This window comes from Homalodisca vitripennis, chromosome 5, assembly GCF_021130785.1.
Source record: "Homalodisca vitripennis isolate AUS2020 chromosome 5, UT_GWSS_2.1, whole genome shotgun sequence".
NCBI classification, from domain to species: domain Eukaryota; kingdom Metazoa; phylum Arthropoda; class Insecta; order Hemiptera; family Cicadellidae; genus Homalodisca; species Homalodisca vitripennis.
Genome location: NC_060211.1, coordinates 78,332,294 through 78,351,741, shown reverse-complemented (window position 1 = coordinate 78,351,741; position 19,448 = coordinate 78,332,294). Strand labels below are relative to the sequence as shown.

Below are 19,448 nucleotides of genomic sequence, written 5' to 3'. Positions count from 1 at the left end.
CATTTTCCTCAAAAGTACCAAATGGGTCTTGCCCCCTTCTTCTACTTAACCCTTTAATTCAGACTTGTTAGAATACTGGAATAGTCTGACGTGGCTGCATATCACTAACAAAAACATTTCTGTTCTGTCCTGTCTCCTGTTCTTTTATTGAGATTTCAGAACAAACACATACGTCACACACGTTACATACGTAAGGAAGAATGTAGGTGTAGATTAGGTTAAACACTTAGTTGGTCAAGAACACGTGATTTTGACAATTTTTCTTTACATCAGTTTTAATTATTTAAAATATAATGGAATATATTAGTCCTGCAGAAAGTTCCAGTGCTAACGTGTAAGTATTATATGATACTTTTTTTATATAGTTAATATAAAATTGTTTCAGCTTCTGTGAAACTGAATGATTATTTACATATAGTGTTCCAGAAACTGTTTTGGTTACAAAAATTATTAAACTAACAATTTGATGTTAATTTGCTTGTTTTCAGTATATATCCTATGTGTCATGTATCCTACAAATGAAAAAATTCACAGCACAACGTTGAAATCAATGAGGTCATTGAGGCATATTGCCATTGTATATTCACCATCAGATATGGTCTTATCTCATAGAGTAATCGGACCACATAAACTAAAATTTTAGACTTCAAATGATTGTGGAGGTAATTTTGAGCTAATATTAGGCCAACTTAAATTTATTATGATTACTGTAAGCCTATCATGCATTCCTTTGGGCTTGAAGTTAACTATCTCAAGAGATGCCTCACTATTTCATCAACAGTGCAGGTAAAACGCACCACTGAAGCCCTCATTAATAGCTAGGGCCATTTGTTATCTGTACTTTCCTGTACTAAATCGTTGAACATGATCCAGGCAGGGTACGATAAGTGGACCCGATTTTATTATATCGAAATTGGCAAACGATATTAGATATTACTTAGCCTAATCATAACCATCGATATAATCAATCGATGCTGATTAATTATTTTGAACAATTAACTTAAATAATCTACGTCAACAGCTGTAAACACTTTTAAATAATACACGTAAGGTGATATTTCAATTTTACGTAAGTAAAATTTGATTAATAAAAATGGCAATCAATTTTAGAAAACCACACGACATTGCTTTGAAAGATGATAAGACATGTTTTTCGTGGCTTCAATATGTTGGACTCGTACCGAAAAACCCATTATGTGAAATTTGTGGGAAAGAAACAACTCTGTAACTGCAAGAGTAGCAAATATGGGAGCTTCAGTTTTCCTAGTTTTGGTTATAATAATTTGTTTGATCACTGTAAATATTAAATTCATATTTTAATTTAAAACATATGATTGTTATTGAGGACTATAGATACTTTTATATCGATTAATAGTCTAGGATTTGAGATGCGAATATTGGTAATTCTAAGCAATATATGGGTCAACCTCGATTTTTCTCATATTACAATATAATGTTCCAATAGTCAATCAGAAAAGGAAATGATTAGAATTTCTTGCCGGAAAGCAGTTATAGGGAGCAGGCAACTCATATTATAATATAATGTTCCAATAGTCAATTAGAAAAGGAAATGACTAGAATTTCTTGTTGGAAAGCAGTTATAGGGAGCAGGCAACCGCGAGAATTACCTATTAGTGATCAGGGGCACTGACGTGATCTGGGCTTCAAATTTGGAACTACTCGAGTTAATTTTTTTCCTAAAAGAGCAAGCAGCGCGAAGCGCTGCGCAGCGGGCAAGCATCGTGCGTGATCTTCGTATATACTGAATTGATTCAGGCCAAAGGAATGACGCAGATTCCTTTACCAGATTTTTACGGAGATTTTGTATTGGGCGGATTATATTGGTTTACTTTGCTTTCCATCATGTAATATGTGTTTAAAATTGTTTTACATACATTACCTACATTATATTGTAATATGTAATAACAATTTATCAGAAATTTGTAATAAAAAAAAAAGGATCAAGCACGATGCCTGCCCGCTGCGCAGCGCTTCGCGCTGCTTGCTCTTTTAGAAAAAAAAATTAACTCGAGTAGTTCCAAATTTGAAGCCCAGATCACGTCAGTGCCCCTGATCACTAATAGGTAACTCTAAGCAATATATGACCGTCTGGCGGTTGCCTGCTCCCTATAACTGCTTTCCGGCAAGAAATTCTAGTCATTTCCTTTTCTAATTGACTATTGGAACATTATATTGTAATATGAGAAAAATCGAGGTTGACCCATATATTGCTTAGAATTACCCGAATATTATATATCGATGATTACATTCTTCGATATATAAAACCGGGTCCGCTTATCGTACCCTACACCATGATCTGATTGGGAAAGATCTGATCACAAATTCCCCTGGCCACAACTGTGGTGACAACCCGCACTGCTGGCAGATAAGGACAATGTGGGTAGACTTTAATACACGGCCTATACTCATTATTTGGTTGTTTTTATCGAATGGTTCAATGTTTTTATCCGAAGAAATAATTCAATATTACAATTTATTTAACTTAGTATACGTTTTTAACTTATTAGTTGTTGTAATTGTAATGTCAACAATAAACAACAAGAAGAAACTAAAATTTTAAGAATTAGAAAATGGCGATGAATATGAGGAATATATGTGAGATATTTCTTACAAGTGACGAGATTTGTTTAAGTAGCTTCAACATGTGGGGTTGACTCCTGGTAACACATGGGGAGAATTCTTTCCTCCATTTCACAAAAGCGGTTACTCATTGATATCAATCAGGGTAAGTTATAATTATTGTAAGGTTTCTTTGATATCTAAGTCCAGGCCATACTTGGTTTGTTATTTTGTAATGTTTTTAATGTTGTTAAACTTATGTTTTTAAAACTGTAGTGTACAATATTCTTGTTACAGTAATTTATTATAATTCTTATTGTGTACGATTTTTACATATCGGAGTTGGATAATATATCGAATTGTTAGATAAAAACAACCGGATAACGAGTGTAGGCCGCTTATTAAAGTCTCCCCGACAATGCTTCCCCAGATAATTCTGAGTAATTACTGAGTCTACTTTAATTTTTTTATATGATGATAATGTAGTCCTTTCAAATTAAGAAACATAAATATTAAAAGCCAACCATGAATATGAAAACTACAGAAAGACATCGTTAACATTGTTGAGCTGTTAAAAATTCATTGTCCATCTCCAGATCCCATAAAATATCCTGTTTATTGGACAGTTTTAATCTTCAAGGACTTATATTTTAACAATGTCGATATATCAGATAGTAATGTTAATGTTAAAGGGTTTCAATGAAAGTATATTCTGATTTACAAAGACTAAAAAGAATATTGGGCGTGTAAATCTCTTGTAATAAGTTTTGTCTAAAATACTATGTAGGGCCTAAGTTATACAACGAACCTAGAAAGAATTCATTTTTCCCCCATGTTGCTATATTTATTTTGATTAAAATAAAGTGAACCAAACATCAACCATCAGTAGCACTCAAATGAATAATTTCTCTAAACTCGTATGTTTAAGGTTATGCTGCAGCTGTGGAGATGTCATCGAACCAAATCCCGCATACATGTGTGCGGCCTGTCTTCGATCCCGAGTTGATATTACTGCAGACATTCCTAAACAGGCCACGTTGTACTTTTGTCGAGGATGTGAGAGGTAAAATGACTTCATTAACCACACCAGTGTTTATATTACATGTATTAACATTATTTAGGTATCTTAAATTTAAGATAATAACCTAAAACACAGCAATAGCAAAACCATTATATCTTTAAGGTACATTTGACTACAAAGAAAATACAAGGTACTTTAATATTTGGAGTGGCTGAGGAAGGAAACTGCCCTTAGACACCCTTAGGCATCCACTATTCATCTGCAGGATTGACTTATGTTGTCAAACTTGTTAATAAACACTCCCTCATCTCTCTTGGCATCAGTTCTATCCTTGGATTCTAGCCGGATATCGAGTGTATTGACTAAAAAAGCTAGTTTGTACTGGAAAAAGCTTACAAGAAGCCAAAGTTATGGGTAAATGTTGACTGTTGGTAAAGACAGTTTAGATGAATTCTTACATATAACTTTCATACATCTGAACATCAAGTTAACCATACAATTAAAAAAAGGGCTTAACTTGACGGTTGACCTCAATATCTCAAAATCAGCATAAGATGTTGATTCAATTATAGTAGAGTCCCGAAAACTTGGCCTAATGTGGACCGAAAGGTAGCCAAATTTGTGAAAATTCCGGGTTATTGGGACGGGGGCTAAAAAAGAAAAATACAATAATTGAATTGTATGTATTATTTACTTGAGATTACAACAGAGAATAAAATGTCCAAATAATCCTGTTGTTTTATGCACTGCACTATGTGCTTTGCCTCATCAGGGTGTGGCTGAGTTATCCGGACTGCCGGATTTACAAGTGCTGAGTTTTTGGGACCCTACTATCAATGTTTCGTCACAGTGTGAACTAGGAAATTTAGATTGTCATGATACTGGCCTTGTAAGCATGAGAACTAAGGCCAACATAATATTGCCTCAGGATCACAGAAGAGATAGGTTGTAAAGTCTTACTGGAAAGCTATTTAATGTGGTTTTACTGTCTGGCTAAGGAATCACAATTTGGGACATAACAAATCATTTGTGGATTCTGTTGACTAATCAGTGGTCATCTGGGTTTGGGTTATTAAATTGAGGTAGCAAACTCAAACTAAGAGAAACTAATACATTCAAACTTATACATACATAACTCATTATGACTGCTTCATAAAAATCTCAATTTGCAACCAATAAAATGGAGGAAGTTCAGCTCATGTGTGAAGAAAAAAATCTGAAGACAGATTTTCTTGTAACCGAAAACATTGATCTCTGCAAAATACCAAATTACAAATTGTCAAACGTGTATTGCAGCAAGTCTGTAAAGATTGCAATGTTTTGAAAAAACAAAATTTAATTCAATCAAAGAAACGTTTGAAAAGAATTAATAAAAGAATAAAATAAGGTATGCTGTAGATGGAGCTTATATTGGTCACTGTTAAATTACATTAAAAACATAAAACCAATGTTTTTGTGATGTGTCTGAAGGCCTTTCGATATCTTGGATATCGAAAGGCCTCACAAAACAATAAAATGTATTAAATATTGGTTTTATGTTTTTAATGTAATTTAAAATAAGGTAGTTGGAATCAAACTTCAAATGAAGAAATCAAACCAATTGTCATAAAAATACAAAATCATTATGCCCTGGATGTTGCTGACAAGTTTTTTGTATCTATCGTTGATGAGTAAGGCCCTTATCCACCACTTCCACAGGAGAACCGCCCATGCAGACAGAGGCCAGTGACATCAATTGGCACTGGTGCATGTAGTTGAGGGAGAACTAAATCAAGTACAGTTGTGAGAAGTACCAATGGCCGAGCGGTTTAAGACGTTGGACTTGGGGTCTGAGTTTAAGATAGCGCAGGTTCAAGTCCTGTCTGTGACCGTTGCACTTGTTATCAGTACCATCAACCTTGTATTGTATCGACTCTCCCCTTATTCTGTTTGATAAGATCCTCACACAGGCCAGTGACCCATAAGAACAGGCAGAATAAGACTAAAAGGGGATCGCTCTCTTTTATATAAAAAAATCAACTGACACCCAAAAAACCCCATGATCTCAATCTAATGTCCATGTGACTCATAAAGAAGTGTTCAAAGCATATTTTGAAACCACTGACCAAATTAGTCAACCCATCTTTTCAAACAGGAGTTTTTTCCTCTTTTCTATAAATTGCAAAAGTGCATCCTATTAAAGAAAGAATCCCTGCTCAACTAATAATTATTGGCTTTTTCTATTTTACTTGTCCTCAACAAGGTATTTGAAAACAGACACAACCAACTTTCAGAAAACTAGTTTGTTTTTAGGAAGAATAAGATGCAGTAGTAAAGCTTGTAGAGAAATAGAGTATCAGAATGAAATATTAAATGTGTTTATTGACCGCTCTAAAGCATTCAAGTGTGTTGACCTCTAAATGTTACTTGATGAATTGAAATCCTATGCATCCGAGGTGTCCTATTGCTATGGCACAGTTCATATCTAAGCCATTGCCAAACTTCAAATCAGCTTCTAAACCTACTGAGCTGAGGTTTGGAGTACCTCAGGGATCAATACTCTGTCCGATTCTTTTTCTGATCTATGTCAGCAACATTGGTTCTTCATTATTGCATGGAAAATGTGTGGTGTATGCTGATCATACGTCTCCCTGTTTCAGAGAAAGAACAGAAGGACGTTTGAAGCTTGAAACATTTCTTGATCTTAACAATATTGTGCACAGCATTTCAATAGCATCAATCTTCAAAACAAAACAAAATCATTGTATTGATCGAAATTTGTTACTGTGCCCAGTAGATTTTGATAGTGGTCCTGCCGTTGTGTTGGCAGATTCAGTATTGGTGGATGTATACTCTGTGAAGTTTCTTGGAATTAACTTTGATCGAGGGTTGACATGAAATAATTACATTGCTAATTATTTCGCCAAATTATCCTCGAAACATACATACATATATATATATATATATATATATATATATTTAGTCCTTGGCAAAATACTGCTGAAGTAAAGTACTGATTCCAGCATATCATGGGTTAATTTATCCCCACCTTTCTTATGGAGTGGTATTATAGGGAGCCTGTGTAAACAACCATTTTATTAAAGTGTTAAAATTACAAAAAAGGCAATTTGCATTATTGTATAGTTGAATTGTATAGAGTTGTGAAGGATAATTTTAAAAATTAATATCTGTTGACTCTGCCATGTCTTTATATTTGAGAAAAAAATGTTATTGTGTATGTCTAAATGTGCCTTAACCAGAGACATACATAAGTATGGGATGACATGTAGAGAGATAACCACTGAACTGTTTTACACAGAACGGTGGTTTGCGAACCTTTGCCATTACAGGGAAGTAATTATAACACTTATAAACAGATTATCCAATTCAATTAAAAATGCATTGATACTTATGGTGTTAAAAACTTGCCTCAAATGCTTTTAAGCGTGCAACGCATTTTATAGTGTTGATGAGTTTCTGGCATTCTACTGTGAGATCATAATAATAGTGAGAAGACTGATGCCGGCACTGTAGAAAAGTTAGAATTGTTGAAGAATGACTGTAACTTGAGTGTGCAAATGGTTGTAGTTCGAATGTGGCCTCCATGAGGCATGTATCTTTAAATTTTAAAATAAAAAATTGACATTTGCTTTGCAGTGTATATTTGTTTAAAGCAAATAAATTATTTGATTTGACTGTAAAGACCAAAGGTCGTGGGTAAAATTTTGGTTATTTCTATCTGCTGTGTATCTTTCTTCTTCCACCTTTTTTGAAAATAATAGTCCTTACAAGGGCTCTCTAATTATCTTCAGCATTTTTTGCACAACAACATCAATTGTCAAAGGCTCAATTTGTTTATATGTGTAGAAAAAACATTTTAATTTGTTTTACAAATAATTTATTTCAAAACTATGCATGTTGTTTGTATCAAAACTTCCATTTTCGAAAAGGTAATGTCCTTTTTTTATTAATTTCTCAAAAGTTTCATTCTCACATGTCTTCATACACCATGGAGCATAATACTATTCTTTTACTAAAACTGTCATTAAATAAATATGAAAAATAATAAACAAAGTTTCACTGGAAATGGTATAAAATACTTAAGAGTGTCAAAACAATTTTCTAGTTCTCTTGTAAGTTGCATGGAGGAAAATTTTGACTTCCTATCATAATTTGGATATTTAGAACTAGTTTTTTACTCTTTTATTTATAATTCCCTAAATTGATCTTCTATTAGAAATGTGCTTTAAAATAAATAATTGTTTATAAGCTTCATAAATTAGTACTTCTAGGTTAAACTGGCAGTTCAGTCCTGTATTTATCACAATAAAAACATAAAATTCCTTTTTCCTCTCCCAGGTATTTAAAGCCGCCCAATGAGTGGGTGGCCTGTGCCCTGGAGTCACGCGAGATGTTGTCATTGTGCCTGGGGAGAGTAAAGGGCTTGAACCGTGTGAAGCTAGTGGACGCAGGGTTCGTGTGGACTGAGCCGCACTCACGCCGCGTCAAGGTGAAACTGACAGTGCAAGGCGAGGTGATTGGAGCCACAATCCTGCAGCAGGTGTTTGTCGTTGAGTTCACGATCAATCATCAGATGTGTAGTGACTGTCACCGCAGTGAGGCTCAGGACTTTTGGAGGTGTTTGGTAAGTAAAATTTCATTAGCTCACTGGCTAAAACTGCCTAATGATTGGTGGTTGAAACAATTATCAAACTCGTTTTTGTTGTAAAGGCCTCAAATTAGATTTTTTGTTTTTCTTATTGCAAATCTACTTTAAAAAGGGTTTTATTTACAAACAACCGTTTTGGTGAAAAATAAATTCTCTATTATACAAAAATTTTCTAAATTAAAATGTATTGCAAGATGTTATCTCAATAAAGTATTGAGTCACCAGAATCTGTAATTTTAATCATAAGCTGCTTGTACGTGTTTTAACTCATTTAATGGTTGTATCCTAACATTAGCCTGTGGTCATCATACTCTTAATTTAAAGTGTGAATAATTTAAAATGTGAATAATCAGGGCTGTAACTACTTTTACGTCTGTGCAGGTTCAAGTTCGTCAGAAAGCGAATTCCAAAAAAACGTTTTATTATTTGGAGCAGTTGATTCTAAAACATAAAGCTCATGAGAACACCCTGGGAATTAAACCAGTTCATGGTAAGTTATCATTAAAAAAGTTTATTAAAAAAAACTAATGTTTCTATTGACATGCAAACATAGAAATTTAAAATAATAGATTGATACCAGTACTTAACAACTTTTTATGAAAACCTATTTTTAATCAGTTCTAGTAGTTATGAAATAATGTTTAAACTTTATTTATAATGTAACTTTATAAAGAATTATTTAGTATTGTTCTCTGAGGGCTTTTTTTTGTAAACACCTTTATCTCAGTTTTGCAGATTAAAAAAAAGAAATTTTAATTGTAAACAAATACAAGCCTGTAATTTATTAGTATATTGATTAATGAAATTCGTATTTTAAGAATTAAAGAACTGCATCATATTTCATATAGAAAAGTGTAACTCTCAGTTCTTAAATTGGAATAATAATTAAACTTGTTAATCCACAGTAGTTTATATTTTAATTTCCAGATGGTTTAGACTTTTTCTTTGCAACTGAGCAACATGCAAGAAAAATGGTTTCTTTTCTGACAGCTGTGCTACCTTGCCGTACTGAAACTAGCAAGAAACTTCAGTCTCATGATATGCATAGCAACATATACAGCTACAAGTTCACTTACAGGTTAGATAACAGTAATACATTAACTATGGTGTAATGTAAGAAATAAATAACCTAGAGATCTCGCAAGCATCTAACAGAAAAGTTTTGTGTAAAATCTACCGCATAAATATAACAATTAATATATATTAAAACATAAAACCAATATTTAATACTTTTATTTTTTTGTGAGGCCTTTCGATAGCGAGGCTATCTTCTTCAGACACATCACAAAAGTCTTTTGTGATGTATCTGAAGAAGATAGCCTCGCTATCGAAAGGCTTCACAAAAAATAAAAGTATTAAATATTGGTTTAATGTTTTAATGTAAGTTAACAGTAACCAATATAAGCTTCATCTACAGCATAACAATTAATGTTATAACTGTAATAATACTGTCATACAAAATTAAAATGATATCCAGAAAATGACATATTTTAACGTACATGCTCTTCAAGAACATTAATTAATTAGTTTTTCCATTAACTTAATAATAATTTATACAAAACTGCATTAAATTGTTAAAAGTATGTCTAGAGGATATTTTCTTGACATTTGTCACTTATATTGGGTTGAGTATCCACTAGAAGAACTCTTCCAGTAAGTGTTGGTTCACACAAGCCGGTGTGAAGCTTAGACCTAGAATTTTCTGATCAACTTTAAACTTGCTTTCTGGATGTTATACCTTTAACCCTTTAAGGAGTGTGTGTAAACTCTACATAATGAGTACGGACGTCATATGACGTTTAGCCTCTATATTTTTGTACTATTGTAAATGCATTGCTATTACTGATTGAGTTTATGTAGATTTGTCTGTAAAATAGTTCCATCTATCGGCAACATACTTAACTTCTATGTATGTGCTCGCATTCACTTGTAATCTGATTTTACCACCAGATCGCAATAGCCACCCGGTAGAAGCCCCTGACTCAAGGTTGCGTCGCGCATGGCAGGCAATATTGATTGAGTCTGCCATAGTGAGGAAATAAGACATTTGATTTTGAAAAGTACTGAAATATTGACTTATAGAACATGTAGTCCTTTTTTATTAAGCTTTCAAAATGCAAATAAACGAGATTTTAAAGATTTTAATTTTTTACTCCTTTTGGTATTTTTTGGATTTCATCCATTACTCATTGTAGCCTATCACAAGGAGACGTCATATGGCGTCCATACTCCTTAAAGGGTTAATAAGGTCTGCAGTAGTTTTGATGGTGTGTTTTTGTAATAGTAAAAATTTTTGAAGGTCTCCGTTGTTGTTCTGCCCCAGATTACTTAGTCATAACGAAGGTAGAATTCAAACTGAGAGTGATAATAATATAAGCTGTTTTTGCACAATACAATAACACATGTATTATGTCTGCACACTCGTATCTTCACAACTTGTTCTTTGCTTAATTTCTTCAGATGTTAGTGATTGGTCTGACTGTTGACAGTGTGGAGATTGTGCCTGTGACTCGAGACAGCCTAGTTTGTCTCAGCAGAAGTCTGTGTAATCAGCTTGGTGGCATCAGTCCCCTGTGTCTGATATACAAGTACACGGCCCACATACATCTCATCGACCCGTCTACTGGTCAGAGTAAGTCATTCATCAATGTCAAGTGTTTAGTCTATCGCATGTTGCTTAGACAACTAAGCAACCCTTAAAATTGTATTTTAATTTTAATTTAACTGATGTTTTGGTAGAATATTTTCTCTTAATGGTTATGAAACTATCCAACAATTCTCAATGTCTTCCCATATATGTTAGTGTTTCACTTTTTTGTAATTTACAAAGAATTGACAGACAAGATGAGTTTTGAGCTTTGGGGAGGAAAGCAATAAGAATAACAGGATTTAGGACATTTGTTATTGTTCATTATAACAATAAAAGAAACACAATATACTGATGACTGCGGAATCTATCCTCTTCAAGTGTTAATAGTGAAGTTAAGTGTGAAAAAATTAAACTTATAAATATAAATTAGAAATAAATTATAAATATACAGGGTGGTTATAAATTATTGTACACATTTTAAGATTGAATAAATAAATAACCAATCAACTTAAAAACATAGGAATTGTTTTATTAAATTGTAAATTTAAAACAGTTTTATATACTGACTGAAAATTAATAATTGTACACATTACAATAATTATAAAAAGTAGTTATAAAAAGAAAGTAAAAATGTCACTTAAACTGTGGGTGTAAGGTATGATTCTTCTTAATGACTTGTGTTGTGACATAGTCAGCTGGTCAACAATGGATCTTTCCACACCAGCTGTTAATTACAGTTGACTAAACAAACACTAAACTAACCTCAGTATCAAAATGGCTAGTGTGCAAGAAAAAGCAAGGTGTGTTCTTTGGTTTCATGAAAGCAAATCTGTAATAACTGTTCAAAGAAGGTTTCGTTTAGAGTGTGGCCGCAATCCTCTGAGTAACAATTCTATAAAACGCTGGTATAGGCAGTTTGAACAGACGGGAAGTGTCCAACATAGAAAAGGTGCTGGTAGACCTCCAGTTTCTGAAGATATTGTTGATCAAGTAAGAGAATTGTTTACGAGGAGCCCTGGTAAGTCTACTCGGCGTGCAAGTTTGGAATTAGGATTACCTCGATCAACAGTCTTAAAAATTTTGCAAAAACACCTTAAGCTCCATCCATACAAAATTCAGTTATTACATGAACTAAAACCTAACGATAAACCTCGACGTTACGATTTTGCTGTTAGATTACTTGACCTCGAAGAACAAACAATAAACATTGGAGAAAGCAATTTCTTGAAAAAAGTAATTTTTTCTGATGAAGCAACCTTTCATGTTTCTGGTAAGGTGAATAGACACAATTGTAGGATTTGGGGTACTGAAAATCCTCATAATGTTCGAGAACAAGAAAGAGACAGCCCTAAAATAAACGTTTGGTGTGCATTGGCTATAGATGAAGTGATAGGACCCTTTTTCTTCGCAGAACCGACAGTCACTAAAGAGGTATACCTCGACATACTTGAACTTTTTGCAATACCGCAAATTGAGCATAGACAACCAAATGTTTACTGGCAGCAAGATGGCAGTAAAGGGGCAGTACTGGGGTAAGATAGTACGTGACTACCTAAATGACACGTTTCCTGGTCGTTGGATTGGACGGGATGGTCCAATTCCTTGGCCTCCACGTTCCCCAGACATTACACCCTTAGACTTTTTTTTGTGGGGCTATGTCAAGGACAGAGTCTTCGCCAAAAAAGTTCAAGATATTGAGGAACTCAAGAATAGAGTTCGAGAGGTTATTGGAAGCATAACTCCAGCAATGCTCAGAAACACATGGTGTGAGGTTGAATTTAGACTACAAACTTTGCGTGCAAACCTCGGAGAGCACGTGGAATTAGTTTAGTTTCCTTGTAAAAGTATGAGTAACAGTAATCTTTTTGTCCTTCATTGGTAATAAAACTGTTTTAAATTTGCTATTTAATAAAACAATTTCCATGTGTTTAAGTTGATTGGTTATTTATTTATTCAATTTTAAAATGTGTACAATAATTTATAACCACCCTGTATATTATTCCGGTTCTCAAAACATTGTGTCTTTTGTTGTAATACTTTATGGCAAATGTCTGCATACACTTTCAAATAATTCATTGTTAATATAAACTTTAAAGAATTGTATTGCTGCTTACGGACATCACACATTTTGAATAATACATTGTCAATAAAGAACTTTAAACAAAAAAATATTAGGAAAGTAATTCAAACTCTGTTATTATTTCTTAAAGATGTCGTACACCCGAAATAGCATTGATGATGTTAACTTATCAAGAAATCATTGTCCTGTTACAAGTAAAAATGAAATATAATGAAAATTGCGTACCTGTCAATAATGAACAGTGTTAATTTATTACATGCTATTAAAGATTACATTTCATTAAATTTTTGATATGAATTCGTCATTTTGCAGTCAAAAAATGAATAATACTGTGAATTTTACAACTGACAGAAGCATAAAGTGGAATCTTTAATGTGATTGGCTTGCACAGAATAATTGGGCTGATTTAAGGCCACAGGATTTTTATTGTTGATCTGTCAATAAGATATTCTGCAGGAGAGCGATTACATTCTAATAAGGGATTGCTTGTGCTTGTGGGAAGGGAAAAACAAGGAACTATAATTTTTGTTGAACTTCCCTCGTACAATAATTCAGAGATTTAATCTACAATAATTTAATGTATATTATTTAAAATGTAATTATATTTATAAGATCGCAGAATTCCTCAATTTAACCATCTGAGTGTTGTGGAGGCACTTGATCTGTTGAAGTACATTGTCTATAGCACTTATCATTTAAGAGGTTAAAAGTTTATAAGAATGAATCTGTCTCCATTTGACATGCTGCTCACGGTAGAATAATTCAACCAATTTAGATTTGGCATCTCCATTATTTGGCCAGAAAATGAAAGTAATGCAAATGATATCGCAGTTGCAGAGATTGACAACACCAGCTACTGGAGAAACCCATTTAACAATATTTGTGATTCTCGTCGACTTGTTGAGTATGTTGTCATGGACATCGAGGTCATCAGGGACAAAGACAAGAAATATTTTCCTGGAATGGGTGCTACTTCTCACAAGGTGATTATCAACAGTATAATAATAGGTGACATTATAATATAATTAGTAAAATGAAAATGGTAAATTTTGTCAGATTAATATACCAAAAATGTCCTAACAGTCTTACACTTCTTGTCTTATGAACCTGTGCCAATAAAAATACTTACTTTAATGAAGTAATGCATGACCTCTTTTTGATTACTAAAATTCGTAAAGTAAATTTTCTTGCATGTTTCCAAAAGTGAAGGGAAATTAATTAATTATGGGGTTCGCCCTGCACAAATCATGTGAAACTTCTCCACTCTGCCTCATTAAAATAAAAATTAAAAATATTCCAGATTGTTATAACATATTGTATGAAAAAATTATACAAAAACAAAATACTTTCACTAATTAGAGTACCTTACAATTAGAATAAATTGTACTTATTCCTCTTCGAGTCAGAAACTGGATTTATTTCCCACATACTGGCATTTCGTTTCTGGGGTTACCTGAGAAACCCTGTCACTCCACCTATGACAATGTTCTCTAAAACTGTATCGCCTTCCTCTTGATATTGGACCAAAAACTCAAGAACACAACCCATTCTTCTCATTTTGTGTTCCTCAGTAAGCAGCCTGTGAACTCAGCGTGAGCACAATTTTAGAAATGGCTCTACTACATTATTAAATGTTATCAACATTTAAATTGTAGACATAGTCAAAATATAGCACTTTATTTTTCCATATCTTATTCTATAGACATAGTTCACAAAATTTCTATTAGAAGATAAGTATAACTTTTGATTTTAAGATATAACTTAATCTTAAAGGTCTTTTTGTTATTAGAATTTAACATTCATTGTTTGTATTGTATCATTTGCACTTACAGAATATTTTTGTTTTCAAAATACTACTTTCTAAGATTTGTCTCTATTTGTATCATTTATACCTCAGTGTATTAAACATCTTCCTACCATTTAGCCCAATCTCTTTTATCCATTCAATTCCACTCAGATCATATTTTGGTACCAACAAATTAACATAATGGAATAAAATTTAATCTGATAGCATAACATAAAATTATTTATCAACAATATTGTATAAAATAAAAATGATCCTGTTTGATTCTATTACCTATAAATAATTGAAATTTTTCCAAAATATTATAATAGATCTGGAATACATAACTACTGTGACTAAAGTTCCTCTTTTTACAGATAAAAAGATCAGGGAGTTGTTTTGAATAAATTAACAGGCATTTTAAGATATACTGTTGTTTATCATGTTAGTACTGTAATTTTTAACTAATGAAAACAATGTTCTGTGTGCAGCATGCATTAGCTGATGTGTGGGTTATCAAAGCATCTGAAATAGGCTCTGATAACACAATATTCACTCGCACTCATCTTGGCCATGTCTTGAAACCTGGTGACTCCGTTCTGGGGTAAGAATACTTTAATCACAAAAATTTCCCCATTAAATAAGGTTTTACAAAGAGAAAAAATACATGGAAAATCCTTTTTTGTTAAATAAATAAAAATTAAAAACTAATCTTTCCTAAATTACTTTATTGACTCTATAAAACATTTATAATTTGGAAATTGTTATGTTACCTATTGATCTATTCTCAAAACTATTGATCTATTAGTATAGGTGAAAGGCAGCCTTGTACAATTAATCCAATGAGATAAATCCAAAAATGTATAAGATTACAAAAGCTTATAATATTTATAAATTATAGTTCTGGTATTGTTGGAATATTATATTGTGATCATTTGATTAATATTAAATCATGATGGAAATTTAATTGTTATAATAAATTAATTCCTTGCAGCTATTCCGTTTGCAAATGACTGATGGACAGTGCATTGAACAAAATGTAATAAAAATAAACTGTGTTAAGTGTTATGTAATATCTTTGAGACTAATTTAATGATTTCAATCTTTACTCATGGTTAAAATTGATCCATAATTTACTGCTATTTGTTCCTTCTCTTAATTCAATTTTAGATATACCCAATATAATTTTGTTTTAAAAGCAATAATATTTTCTAGAATCATTTAAAAAAAATGTATTTATTTATTTCTGGTAAGATTTTTTTCTGTGTAAAACAAGACAATTTATCTATTATAATATTAACATTATCCTGTTCCAAATTATTACCAAAGTCGCTGACACTACAGGACGGTATTAATTTTGCTGTTCTGCCGGGAAAGTATACATATTTGTATTGTGTAATTTTTAACGGGACCGTAATTAGTTGGCTGTTCTGACTGGGGAGTATACATATTTGTATTGTGTAATTTTTAACGGGACCGTAATTAGTTGGCTGTTCTGACTGGGGAGTATACATATTTGTATTGTGTAATTTTTAACGGGACCGTAATTAGTTGGCTGTTCTGACTGGGGAGTATACATATTTGTATTGTGTAATTTTTAACGGGACCGTAATTAGTTGGCTGTTCTGACTGGGGAGTATACATATTTGTATTCCGCAAATATTAACAAGTTTTTTGAACAAAACTACTACTTTTTATGTATTGTATAAAAATTATCTATAGCTCAAATTAATCAATTGATTGATAATACAATCAATTGTATCCGATAACCTAATAAAATAGTGAGAAAAAGTAAAAAAAAACTTGGTGTAAATCAAACATAAGTTAACAAGGATTTAACGCATTTACTGCTTACAAATATATTGGAACTCATTAGAATGCTAAAAACTTAAGTGTATATAGAAACAATGGCCAAACTTTTTCCACGTGCTGCCGTTTCCGATCAGACCCGTAAGCAGTATAATATGTATTAAGTAAAAGAAGAAAAAGATAGAAAATACAGGACAAATACATGTACATCAATGGTCCAAGATAAAAATCTTATTTCAAATATTTCTCTTAAGAAATATTACTACTAATGGATCGAATAATAAAAATTGTGAATAAATGCTAAAAGGTAGTAACACAAAGTAGAAGTATAACATGGTATTTTGAGTTTGTTTGTTTAACTTGGTCTTTATCGTCAGGTTTTTTGTAACAGTGCATGACCAGGAGAGGATAGTTACAGTATTTTTGTATAAATTAAGTTTGATCAGCTTTTGTTTTTATCAATATTTTATGACTTAAAAAATTGGGTAAAAATGTACTGTACATTAAGTATTTTGATTTGAAAATTACATGTAGACCAAACTTATTTTATTACTTTTAAATGCACTTAATGAAAATCAGTTTTTAGTTTTAATATTATTATAATAATATTTGTATAACTTAACTGTAACTTTGGACCAAAGTGTAATCAGGACTATTATAAAGGTTTGTATTGAACTGTACTGACATCAAATATTCTGTACTGTAGATATTGTATATTAACCAGTTGTATATTGATTATATATATATATATATATATATATTATGTTATTAACTCCACTTATAGGGTTATCTATATATATATATATATATATATATATATATATATATATATATATATATTCACTTCGGGTGTATAAAAGCAGAATTGCTCTATTATATCAATTATTAGACTTCTTGATATAAAGTTCCTTTAATATTTCGGCTTTGCCGTTTTCAAAAAGGTATAATAAAGGTGTGTTGTTATTTTTTATTATACCTTATTATACCTTTTTGAAAACGGCAAAGCCGAAATATTAAAGGAACTTTATATCAAGAAGTCTAATAATTGATATATATATAGTATATAATATATAATCAACTTACTTATAATTCAACTTGTGTATCATAACAAGTAATTGTACATAATACTTAACTTTTTTTACTAATATAATAATGGATCTAGTACATAATAATAATTATACTTCTAACTCAACTTGATCATCTTAACTTGCCTACAACACTTAATTTGTCGTTACCAGGTATGCTGTAGGAGAATCAAACATAAATGATGCAAATTTCAACAAGCTCAATACTGATGGAGTTGCGGACGTGATACTTGTGAAGAAAATGTACACTGACCGTGCTGCTCGTAAGAAGAGGCGCAAGTGGCAGCTCAAACACTTGCCCCTGGAAGAAGACGCACATCCATACACTGAAGAAAAGTAATAGACTTTATTCTTGTTAACATGAATAAGGACTTAAATTTTCAGTTAAACATGTGTTCTGAGAATTTACTCAGACAATCTTTTTGATTAGACATGTTTTAAATGTTTGTGTAGATCTTACATTAATTTCTTTGCATCTCTGAATGTAACAAAAACGTACAGCAATGTGAAAGTGTTGTGCTGAAATTATATAAAAGGAAATATATCTCTTTGGCCTTGGTTAGCACATTAACTTGTCTCTGAAGCTTTTGAATATGAAATGAAAAAAACAAGAGTTGACCAAATTCTGTGATAATTTGTGTTGTTCTCCGATAAAATAGGTTAAATTATACCTTTATATTAAGGATCTAAATCATTACAAAAAAATATTTTTTTATGAATGAAGAAATATTTATTCGCGTTAATATTGACCGACAATTTAATTCTGTGTGTAAACTATTTCATTCAACTATCTTTTTGTTTTGAATTTTATTTAATTTTAAAATGCTTTTGATAATATTAATTAAGCTAGGTAATCAGAATTGAAAAAAACTAGATGAACTTAACCCTTCATACAGCTTGTGTCCATACAGATACATCATCCTGACTGTCTAATCACAGTGATGTGACATACAAGTGATATACTTCCAAGTAAAGTGTGATATGTTATTTTAAGGTTAGGTAGTTTGTTTTATTTTCAATAATCTCAAACATTCAAGAATAAATATAATTATATTAAATTTGTCATTTATTTAATAATTACAAAACTGTGACTAATAAGCTGATTCTAAAGCTTTTACTCTGACATCACTCTCTGTTATATGGTACAGATTCATAGGCACTATTGGAAACTTTAAATTATATTCTTCTGAACCAACTTTGTCCCAGTAATAAATTTTGCACTGAACCAATGGAAGTTTTTGCACTGAACACGAACTTAATTTTTTGTATATTGTAAAACTTACAAAATACTTGACTCCAACTTACATTTGACTACAGTATGACGGATTATGTATGTAATTAAGACAGGATTTGGTCCAGATAAGTATGAGTAGCAAGCCTATTGCGGCACTAATGCGCATTTTCCTTCCACAGGGACTATGAGGAATTCCTGGCGGAGCTGGAAGAGGAGCCTGCAACCCGGCAGCAGATCAACATCTACAAGGACCCATTGAAGTTCAAGCAGCCACCAATAGCAGTGGATGCTGATGACCAGGCAGACCCTTCAGTGCCTGACATCACGCTGGAGGAGATGCTGGATGATTTGACTATTGACGATGCCGATATGGCAGAGGTGTATGAATAAATATAGAAGGGGAAATGTGCAAGTTGTGTTTTATTATAAACCTCAATACATATTTCTTTTATGTAAAAAACTGCTACTAACCCATTTGAATGGGAAATTACAAATCCTGTTTGATAATCAATTATAAAGCAGTAGTGAAAACATTCTTATGATATTGACTAAAAATAAAATGTGTTTTATATCCTACCGCTATATAATTACCGTCAATAATTCTTATCAAAAATATTC

The 19,448-nt window shown here is 32.1% G+C and overlaps 1 protein-coding gene across 1 annotated transcript; it reads left to right on the top strand.

Moving 5' to 3' along the window:
• Positions 1 to 169: 169 nt before the first annotated feature.
• On the top strand, positions 170 to 19,239 carry LOC124362393 (60S ribosomal export protein NMD3). Its single transcript, XM_046816837.1, has 10 exons — positions 170 to 334; positions 3,509 to 3,643; positions 7,940 to 8,225; positions 8,631 to 8,739; positions 9,177 to 9,327; positions 10,739 to 10,881; positions 13,751 to 13,902; positions 15,194 to 15,306; positions 17,750 to 17,932; positions 19,010 to 19,239. Exons 1-10 carry the CDS (start codon positions 294 to 296, stop codon positions 19,218 to 19,220), a joined length of 1,524 nt encoding a protein of 507 aa, XP_046672793.1. The 5' UTR covers positions 170 to 293; the 3' UTR covers positions 19,221 to 19,239.
• The last annotated feature ends 209 nt before the right edge of the window (positions 19,240 to 19,448 follow it).

What these genes read in the sequence shown, in the direction of transcription:
- LOC124362393 (XM_046816837.1), top strand. Translation starts at nt 294, where the DNA reads ATGGAATATATTAGTCCTGCAGAAAGTTCCAGTGCTAACGT. An exon ending in AGGACTTTTGGAGGTGTTTG is followed by an intron (nt 8,226 to 8,630) that starts GTAAGTAAAATT and finishes ACGTCTGTGCAG; the next exon opens with GTTCAAGTTCGTCAGAAAGC. An exon ending in CCTGGTGACTCCGTTCTGGG is followed by an intron (nt 15,307 to 17,749) that starts GTAAGAATACTT and finishes TGTCGTTACCAG; the next exon opens with GTATGCTGTAGGAGAATCAA.